General features: G+C 39.3%; 1 protein-coding gene across 2 annotated transcripts in view; it reads right to left on the bottom strand.

The window, feature by feature from the left end:
- Positions 1-1,799: 1,799 nt before the first annotated feature.
- Positions 1,800-10,395, bottom strand: part of LOC5564542 (FK506-binding protein 2) — a 104,366-nt gene continuing 95,770 nt past the window's right edge. Inside the window, exons 3-5 of one of the 2 annotated variants that reach the window (XM_021846958.1) lie at positions 4,187-4,275; positions 3,939-4,126; positions 1,800-2,722 (exon numbers count right to left, since the gene is read on the bottom strand). In XM_021846958.1, coding sequence (XP_021702650.1) covers positions 2,540-2,722; positions 3,939-4,126; positions 4,187-4,275 — 460 coding nt within the window. In that variant the 3' untranslated portion in view covers positions 1,800-2,539. The remainder of the gene's footprint in view (positions 2,723-3,938; positions 4,127-4,186; positions 4,276-10,395) is intronic. The other variant, XM_001648839.2, reaches the window with a different exon arrangement.

Here is a 10,395-nt window from a genome sequence, read left to right as displayed (position 1 = left end):
AGGCCTATATGCTTGCTGGATACACTGCGCAAAGGCAGTTCGGATTCCGGAAGGGAAAGTCGACGGTAGATGCAATTCGGACGGTCCTGGAGAGGGCCGAGAAGGCATCGAAGCAAAAACGTAGACGAAATCGTCACTGCGCTGTAGTTACGATTGACATTAAGAACGCGTTGAATAGCGCCAGTTGGGAGGCTATCGCCACAGACATTCCATTTTTAAACTCTTCAGGTGACTTATAGTCACTTGAGAAGCTCTTCAAGAGGACCTTGAACAAACATAGTAGAAAAGTACTGTTTTTGTAGCGCTGAGTAGTACTGTTTATTTGCTTTAGGTGGTTTTAAAAACACCCGAGAGCAGAAATAATTTGAGAAAACGAGGGTACGATGCGCTCGAGCCCAACTATTTTCAAAGGTATTGAAATTGAAGTTCAGTAGTAAATTCTTTATTTGCAATTTAGGAGAAAATCCCCCAGTATCGGAGCCCTAAGCCAATAAATTCTAAACGATTCAATAAGCGATACTTCATTGATAGTTTGCCAGCATTTCTATGGATGACATGTTCCGTGTTTCACTTTGCTATAAACTCATTTCACTAATGAACATGTATATGCGTCGTGGTGAAAACAAGTGGTTTGTGCATGGGATAAGCAAAATTAAAACTCCGAAGTTTGTATCACAACTGTATAACACTTGATTATCAGGGACTTTCAGATGGATTTTTTACTTTTGAAATTCAATGGTTGAACTTTACACAATTCGCGAACAAAGCACGATTATTCGTTAGGTTTAACATGCTCACAAGAAATTTTGTACAAATATTTGAAATTCTAGTTCTATGTCAGCACGTTTAATAATGCTTTATAAATAAAACAGTTAGAAGTATTTGTTGAGTTTACGTTTAGGTTGAGTAAAGAGAAAAGGGTAAGTTATCTTTGAATTTAACCTAATTCATCACAATTTAAAATATAACTCGATTGTAAAAATAACTCAAAAATAACTGGTGTATGAATTTCATCCAAATCTGTAATAAATAACTGAGATCTAGTCTACCACATTTTATTATATTGTATGGAAAAAAGTATATGTGTTGTCCAATATTGTATGTAGAAGTTTATTCAACAACTACATAAGAACATATTTTAAATGTTCCAACCTCCCCTATAGGACTTTTTCTATTCCAATATTCGAACATGCTAAGATCTTAGTTTTATGAAATTCCCACTCATTTTTCAAAATTTGATTTGATGCTGCGTTTCTTTGTTATGTAAACAGAAGCTAATCAAGGCAAATAATTTATAAATTTGTTCCAGGAAATATTATGTTCGACATACTGCTTCGCGTTGAAAAATGGGTTAACCAACGTGTGACTCGCTTCGCCATAGTGCGCATCTATGTCATCCGCCTTGTACATTAAATCATTGAAAATCGAGTTGCAACGTGGCGAAGTTTTTTAAAAAATCAAACTTCACACGTTGGTTACCTTATTTTTCAACGCGAAGCAGTTTAATTTACACCTTCGTAAGAAAGAGTAAGTTTTTGAAGCACCCTTCCCCTAACTATGGACTGACGAACAACTACTAGATTGCATGCCTAGATCTGACCCTAAGACTCTTAGATGTGACAACTAATAAAACTTGTTATTTTTGTTTGATTGTATTTGATTTCGCTAGTGATAAAAAATAAAATAAATTGTTATCTTTTTCCAATAGATTACCTTTTTTGGCATGTATGTTTAGAATTTATAAAACAAATGATTAAAGAATTCGGATTGTTTAATTGAGCTCACCAACCTCATCAACATTCTGTACAAAAAAAGTCTTTATTTTCCATTTTTCTTTTTTTAAAGTGATATGTATCTTTCTTACGTGTGCTTCATGTGTATGTTTGTGCTGTGGTCCAATCAGGAATCGAACCCATTTGTTACGCGCTTCGTCATGATTTCAATCATGGTCACACTGGCTTGCCATACGGATTTCTTTAATGACTAATTTTAATAAAATTTGATCATCCTACCTTCAATGGAATGTAAAAACCGAAAAATGACACAAGTTACTGTCCTATTCCGTATGTTCAACGTATGTACATAAAAGGAAACCACGATTTGACTATGCGTTCAAAAATTTTGCTTTCGTTCTACGATTTGTTTAATTCGCTTACAATAAACTGCATTTTCCTACTTGCGCACAATCAAGTACTTATCCGGACAAAAATAACTATCATTAAAATAAATAGAGTGTACCTTCATGTCACATAAAAAAAGTAATTTCAACGATAGTCAACAGGATTTAGGAAATAAAACTTTACAACAGCACCATTTTGCAAAAATTGTGACGGCTGTCTTAACGATTAACGAGTACTTAAAATTGTTCAAAACATAAAAGAAAACTGATTCCAACGGAAACCGCTTATCGATTCATGGAATCAGCCGCAAAGGAAGAACATTGTGGTTGTTGTTTGTTTGTTTAACTTTGTTGGTTGGAGAGACTTGAACTATGTACTAAAACTGAAGGTGAACCCGACCGGGACACAGAGGACAAGTTTTACAGCTCGTCGTGTTTCGGGCCGGAGAACTCGTCATGCGAGATGTAGCCGTTCTTGTCCTTGTCCTCGTGCTGGAAAATTTCCTCCACCAGCTTGTCGTGCTCGGCGATCATGTTTTTGATGTCTTCCGATTCCTGACCACCGTCGGCGGCCACCATCTGCTTCTTCAGGTATTCGCTGACCTGCAAAACGAAAGTAAAAATATGGAATTTGTTAGAGACGTTGAACTGTTTGTCATTTTAGTTATCCATACCAAACCCATAATGAGAACTTAATATCTGAACTTGCAATCAACTTTTAAAAACAAGCAAAAGTTAATAGGTACAAATTCGTCACGTATTTTCATATTCTGATTCACTTAATTTTGCAGTTGTCCCAATAACGCGATTTTTCTCTGCTATCTGGATCAGAAGATATAAATCGCTTGAAACACTTAATTTTATTCGCTCACTAGCGGATTTTTTTTTGAATAAAAAAATCTGCTTTCCGGATACCCTAGAACAACTTTGCCGAAGACTCGTGCGTTTTATCTAATGTGTATCATAAGAAGGATTTGCTTAAAATTAAGCGGCAACTCTAAACAGGTTTCTTCCGAATATCCTTGACTTTCAATGTAACTTTGTTGAAGACTCGAACTTTCTATCTCATTTGAATCATGAGATGTACGCTCACTAATGCCACCTAGCGGCAAAATATAGAATCGAATTTTTTACCTTCCAGATGTCTTCGACTTTCTGAACAAGACTCGAACTTCCTATCTTATGCTCAATTTTACATGTTCATTGGCGCCACCTAGCGGCAAGATTGCGAAACAAAATTATTGCGTTCCGGATGTCCTTTATCCACTGGCCAACTATGATAAAGATCCAGGTTTTGCAAACCGTAAGGATATCGAGATGTAGCAATGTGAATTTACCTGTTTTGAGGTGGTTTTAAACAGTTTGAGAGGTAATTCAATATTCAACTGAGTGTTGAAATACTTTTTTTTAGTGAGTCCGTATTAATGACGGGTAATGTTATGTTACATACATTTCCCATGCTGCCGCTCGACGCTTCATTTTTCCATGTTCTATCGGCTTTACTATGTTCATCGGACAGTTATGGGAATAGGGGCGGTATACAGTTCCTATAAAGAAATTAAAAAAAAGCAGCCGGCCAAATAGTACACTAAAAAGTTGATCCTCAAAGGATGATCCAAATTCTCAACTAACTGAATACAAATACATCGCTGATGACAGTATTATAACAAGCCATCTTATAATAAGTACGAGCTGTTCGAGTTCTGGGTCTCCTGATGCAGACTCCCATAACGCTCCCAACCGAGTGTCTAATACTTAAAAGACCTGGCTGTACATTCCTTTAGGTACCACTATGAATTCAAAGCCCATTGTCTCTCACCTCCTCCCGGCTCAGCTGCATGTCCTTGTTCTCATCGATCTCCTTGAACACGTTGGTGGTCGGTGCGGTGTCCCCGATGTTGATCAGCTCGACGTCGAACACCAGAGTGGCACCCCCGGGGATGACATTTCCGGCTCCGCGATCTCCGTAGCCCAACTCTGGCGGGATGGTCAGCTTACGCTTTTCACCTGAAAATATGATGATGTTTTTAAAAATATACTTCATCAGTGAGGTCACGTGGTACTTACCGACACACATATCGGTCAATCCTTGGTCCCATCCCTTGATGACCTGTCCGGCTCCCAGCTGGAAGGTGAATGGCTGATCGCGGTCAAAGCTGAAACGAGAAAATGAGGAAATTAAACATTAGATTGTCGTAATTTTATTTCTTGTGCAAAATTCAGTGTGGCTCATGCTCTCGCCCTCAACAATCAGAAACAAGTGCGGCTCAAATCGTCGTCTGACAACATAGTTTGGAGCAGGATGGACGGACACACCAACCTTGGCCATCCTCCCTAATTCGCTTGCAAATATTCTATAAATGTAAAACTAATAGAAATGAGAGCAATGTCTCAGCCTTCCCTCCCCGAATCGTCACCGAAGTCGTTGTTGTTCGTCGTGCTTGAAATAGGTGCTCTGGTGATGCACATGCGGTAAAATTCGTTTGCCTTCGAGAAAAAGGGGTACCGCCGTAAAGGAGAAAGTTTGCCCGAGAGGTGCGGCAGCAGCCCGGCTGGTTGGCACAGACAGGGCAGAGAGATTCGTGTTTGTTTCCGGAATCCAATTTTGCCTCAGCAGTCCCGTTTGCCAGCTCTGTGGGCCCCGGTTGGGATCGGGGTGTGAAAATCCTTGAGTTATTATTTTTTAATTAAAGACAAATATTAACACATGGGATGTACTCTTAAAGTGTGGTGATTTTGAGTTATGTTTAAATTCGAAAAATTTTCCAGTCGGCATTCCCAAGAAAGGTGTGAGAAAAAAATGGGGAGAAGGATTCCAACGACGTTATGGAAATTCTCATCAGTCAGAGTTAACAATCGCGCGCTCAGTTGAACATGAAAAATTGTTGCACTTGTCTCGTATTCCCTCAAGTGGGAGACCATCAACATATACTTAAGGCATCTTGTTGTGGGTTCGTTAGGGTGTCGTTAATCTAAAAGTTACGAAGTATAATATTATTGTAATCATATCTGAAACCTCTATTTACGTTATTCTTGTATATGTAAATTTCATTTACGTAATGCCATTTGTGTAATATTACGGTAGTGAAATATATGTGCATTTCAGATTACGCAGTTGTGCTATGTGTCTTGTTCTTCTTCTTCTTGGCATAACGTCATCACTGGGAGTGAGCCTGCTTCTCAGTTTTTAACTGAGCCTGATTCTCAGCTTTTTACCTGAGAGCTTTCTTTGTCAATATTGCCATTTTCGCATTCATATATCGTCAGGCAGATACGATGATACTCGTTGCCCAGGGAAGTCAAAGAATTTTCCATTACGAAAAGATCCTGGACCGAACGGGAATCGAACCCAGACACCTTCAGCATGGTAGCCGCGGACTCTAACCACTCGGCTATGGAAGGCCCCAATGTTTTGTAAATTCGGAACATTGAAACTTGTATTCAGCAAGAATAAGAGAAATCATATCGTTCGTGATAATTAATCTTCGAGCTGTTTAGTGGAATACCTATAAATAAATGAAAAACCGAATATGGTACGACACCATTTAATTCCACTAGAGATTGTCAGATACGCGTATTTCGACTTCGAGTGTAAGGCCGTGTCGTATACTAGACGACTATCGTTGTTATAAAATCTCGATAACATATTATGAACTTATTGTAGATCTGAAGGCCTGTTCCCACGGAGTTCAGAGCTGACCTAGACACCAATCATGGGTTATCAAATACAACCAATCATATTAAAATTAAATTTTCTTCTCAATAAGCAGCACCCTAATGCTTTCCTAGTCCAGGCATATCATATTCTCCACCCATACCCAAAGCCCACGATGCGAGGCTCAAGATTTCAGCAATTGTCTTCCGCCTCGGTTCCCGTTGAGCTCCCTGGGCTTCTGAACTGTGGGCATCAAACATGTGCTTTTGCTGGAGGCGCAAAAGTAGCATCATTCGTTTGCTCTTTTCTCACACTTGATTCCACCACGGCCGGCAGCACGGCAGGTCTTATCCTGTCTTACACAATAATTTGTTTATTTTGTACAGCATCGTTCCTTGCACCACCGTGTGGCTGGGGCTACTCATGCTATCGTGGGCGTAGCCAGAGGGGAGCAGGGAGAACCCTGGTCGGCGAAGGATAATCTCAAAATGATCTGGTTTGTAACAAAGATTTTTTTTATTTGTCTAGGATTATCTCCAGCGTTTAAATATATATTTAAAAAATAAAGTTGTGATAAATTTCTAAGCCACGATTTGAACTCATGCTTGTGCCAAAGATGAATATCTCGTTAGGGGTCGTCAAGAGTTTAAAATTCACAAGAATTCTGCCAAAGATCATGTCAGCACAATTACAAATTGTTTGTATGTTCAGGAAAGATGAACGTTATATTCTAAAGGCAATTTTTCAAGTGTTTTTTTTCCATATTTTAACCTATATTTTGCCTGTAAACACCACTCTAGGATTTTGCATTCAAAGAATTCGCAATCCAGCCAGGTAAATTTACAAGAATTCCTCTTAAAAATCATAATTTTATTTCATTCATTTCATTTATATGAATACAACCAGAAAAAAAATGTTTTTTTTTAAATTGCTCTATGTAAATCTTCTAAGATTTTACTGCCATGAACTTCTACAACCACCTTAAATCCACAGAATCCTTTCCGCCCAGTGATCTTGAATAGTATTCAATAAGTTTGTTGAAAGAAAGTCGTCAATAAGCCTATATTGCACTGATTACATATAATCTTAATAATTATCTCTCAGTTGGAGTCTGCGTGGCTGCTATTCAGGAAGTGCGGTGGCAAAGATCTGAAGAACGTTAACTCAGAGCGGTGGACCTCATTGCTAACACTGCATTCAAATATAACATTTACAGCGGTTGCGACAAATGGAGAACTTTGCAAACAAATCGACCATGTTCTGGTAGACGGCCTACATTTTTCCGATGCCATCGATGTTAGAACTTTCAGGGGTCTTAATAACGACTTAGACCACTATCTCATTGTTAGCAAAATTCGAGCGCGTTTCGAGTTCTAGAAATCGACAATCGTTGCACTTCAATATCCAACGCCTGTCAGCAGATGGTGTAGAAGTGGACTACCTTTAAAAGCTCTAAGAGCGGATAAGCAAAAATCAACGAGAGCATCAACCTCAGCTATCTATGGAAGTCAGTCCATAGAGCGATGAGAATTGTAGCTCAACGTAGACCAAGGAACGGTTAGTTCAAAGAGTAGTGCCAAATAATGACGAACGAGAAGAACGTGGATAGAAGCCAGATGTTGGTGTCTGGTACCCGTCAGAGCAGAGAGCGGTACAAGGAAGCAAGGGCAGCCCAAAAACGGATCCATCGCAGAAAGAAAAAGAAGCATGAAGAGGCAGCAATTGGTCAGGCGCAAGAAGCTATGGAACAGAACGTCATGCGACGGTTCTTCGAATCTGTCAATGGTATGCGAAGAAAAACTTCATAGTCTCCCGCCATGTGCAACGAGCGTGAACGTGCCAGCCAACGGCCGCCAGGTGGATAGAGTACTGCGAGTCATTGTTGAACGGAGATAACGAAAGTGGTTCTGGTATCAGATTCCAAATCGATGACGAAGGACAGGCTGTAAAACCTCCAACGTCAGATGAGGTAAAGAAAGCTATCAATGGGCTAACGAACAACAAGGCTGTTGAGAAGGACGAGCTTCCGGCCGAACTTCTCAAACACGGAAATGAGCAGCTGCACGAACTTCTTCACCGTTTTATTTCGAGGATATGGGAGGAATAAAAAATACCTACTATTTGGTTGGATGGTCTCATTTGCCCTTTGTACAAGAAAGGCCATCGACTGGAGTGCGCCAATTACCAAGGGAAAACACTCCTTGATTCGGCGTACAGAATCATGTCTGAATTTCTGTTCGACAGATTGAGACCGCATGAGGAGTCCTTTGTCATCGAATACCAAGCTGGTTTTCAAGAAGGCCGATCAACGACGGATCAAATGTTTACCCTGCGTCAAATCCTAGATTAATTCCGGGAGTACAACTTGCAGACTCATCACCTTTTTGTAGATTTCAAAGCAGCGTACGATTCAGGAAAGAGAAACGAGTTGTGGTGAATTATGTCCGAACATGGCTTTCCGGCGAAGCTGATTAGTTTGATTCGTGCAACGTTTGATGGAAACAGGGAGATGCTCTTTCCAACTTGCTGCTCAACATAGCGCTCAAAGATGCTATCAGGAGAACCGGCGTGCATAGAAGCGGTACCATTATCACATATGCTCCTTGGCTTTGCGAACAATATCGACATTATCGGGATCGACCATCGGGCAGTGAAAGAGGCGTGCTTTCAAGAGGAAGACAGTGAGGATTGGACTCACGATCAACGCAGTACATGATAGCTGGTGGTTAACGTGGGTCCGCACGTGTTAGTGATATGGTGCTAGGTGGTGAAAAGTTTCAAGTGGTGGAAGAACTTGTGTATCTTGGGACATTAGTCACGTGCGATAATGATGTTACCCGCGAGGTGAAAAGACGTTTCGCAGCTGCGAGTCGGGCTTTCTATGGGCTCGGTAACTAGTTCAAGACTCTGCAAACGAAAACAAAACTCGCGTTATACAAGACTTTGATCCTCCCTGTGATGTATTTCTTCGCTTGCTCTGATCGTGCTTTGAAATAAAATTAGAGCGAATTCTGCAATGCCTGGATATTGGAACGTTTTGCTTATCTTTTTGAAATAAAACTTTAATGGATACGTCTGAAAAGGGCGTTACTCAAAACTTGGTCGAAACTTGGTGAATCAAAACTGCACACAAATCACTTTACAAACCAACTTGGAACCAGTTCTTGATGGAATTCAATCACGGTTAACGGAAAACCGTTTGAATATCACTGATTTCCTTTAAATTGGGAAGGCTTATAATATCGAAATATGCCCTACGATTTTTTTGTAAATTTTGCCCAGATATGCAGCTAAGCCATGGAAAAAAACTGATGGGTTCATATTTGATGAGGTTTTTTATTCTGATAATAACGGTCTGGAGAGTACCGTAATCCGGGGAAACATTGATCAGCGGGGTAACATTGATCGAGATGACTCATCTTGTTAAACGTTCAAATAAAGATTTATTGATGAAGCATTTTCGAACGATGAATGGTGCCTCCCTTTCGTTTATTCATAAGCTAATGATAATTAAGGTTTTTGCCAAAATTGTGTTTGGTTCATGCGTAAATTTGTCAACTCTTTGAAACAATGATTTCTATCATTTTCACTGACACTACCGAAAATTCATGTCTCACATCTCGCATACTCTAAGATAACGCCCTTAAAGCCATTGGTAGCCACGTGTGTAGCTCGTTGTTTCTGAGCAAATAAAAGAATAAGCATCCAACCCAACATCACGGGCAGGTACATAATGATCCTTTCTTCCCCATAGCGTTGTTAAATAACATGAAAATTCATTGAAATGCTCAGAAACAACGAGCTACACACATTGTTACCAATGACTTTTTGGGCGAGATCAGAAGTTGTGCGAGACATGAGTTCTGCAGACGATGTGATCAAGGAAAATGCGGGTGTTACTAAAAATGGCATCGCCGAAAACGATTCCGTTTTCAAATCTTTCATAAGTTTATTCATTTAGGCAACATAAACTAAATACTATTACGAATGTAGAATTTCCTGAGGAAGTTGCCTACTTTTAGGCGTATTACGCGATTCAAGGTGTTTTTAATTTAGAAATAACTCAAAAAGTAAATGACTTGTAGGAGTTTGGTCTTCATATTCGGCTTCAGGCCTTGATTTTAGTAAGTAACGACATTTCCAATATTAGCGAACGTTGTTTACTTGGGTGATCAATGTTACCCCATATCAGCTGAATCAAAAAATCACTTAAAACATTTATTTAAACATGTTTAAATCTTTCGAAAAACAAAATAAAGTACATAGCTAGGAGCAGTGGGTGCCAGTACTTGTTTTAAAAATATGAAACTTGTAACATTTGTATTGTGAAATGAAAAATTGAGAAAAACTAAAAAAATGATCAACGTTACCCCGAATTACGGTACCATGAGAAATTACTAGTGGTATTCTTTGAGTAATGGTTTGTGCAATTCTTTCTCGAGCATTTTTGGAAGTATTTTAATGAGAATTATTCCTGAAGATAAGTATGGAGTCATTTTGAAACATTTTTGACAAAATTCATAGAACATGTTTGCCGTAGATGAGTCCCAAGTCTCTGAAAAAGTACAAGAAAAAAACGATCTAAAGATGTTTTTTGTTGAACATTATTCAAAATGGCTGC

The sequence above is a fragment of the Aedes aegypti genome, chromosome 2, assembly GCF_002204515.2.
Source record: "Aedes aegypti strain LVP_AGWG chromosome 2, AaegL5.0 Primary Assembly, whole genome shotgun sequence".
NCBI lineage: Eukaryota > Metazoa > Arthropoda > Insecta > Diptera > Culicidae > Aedes > Aedes aegypti.
The sequence above is the reverse complement of the archived record's forward strand: the minus strand, read 5'-3'. Positions and strand labels throughout refer to the sequence as shown.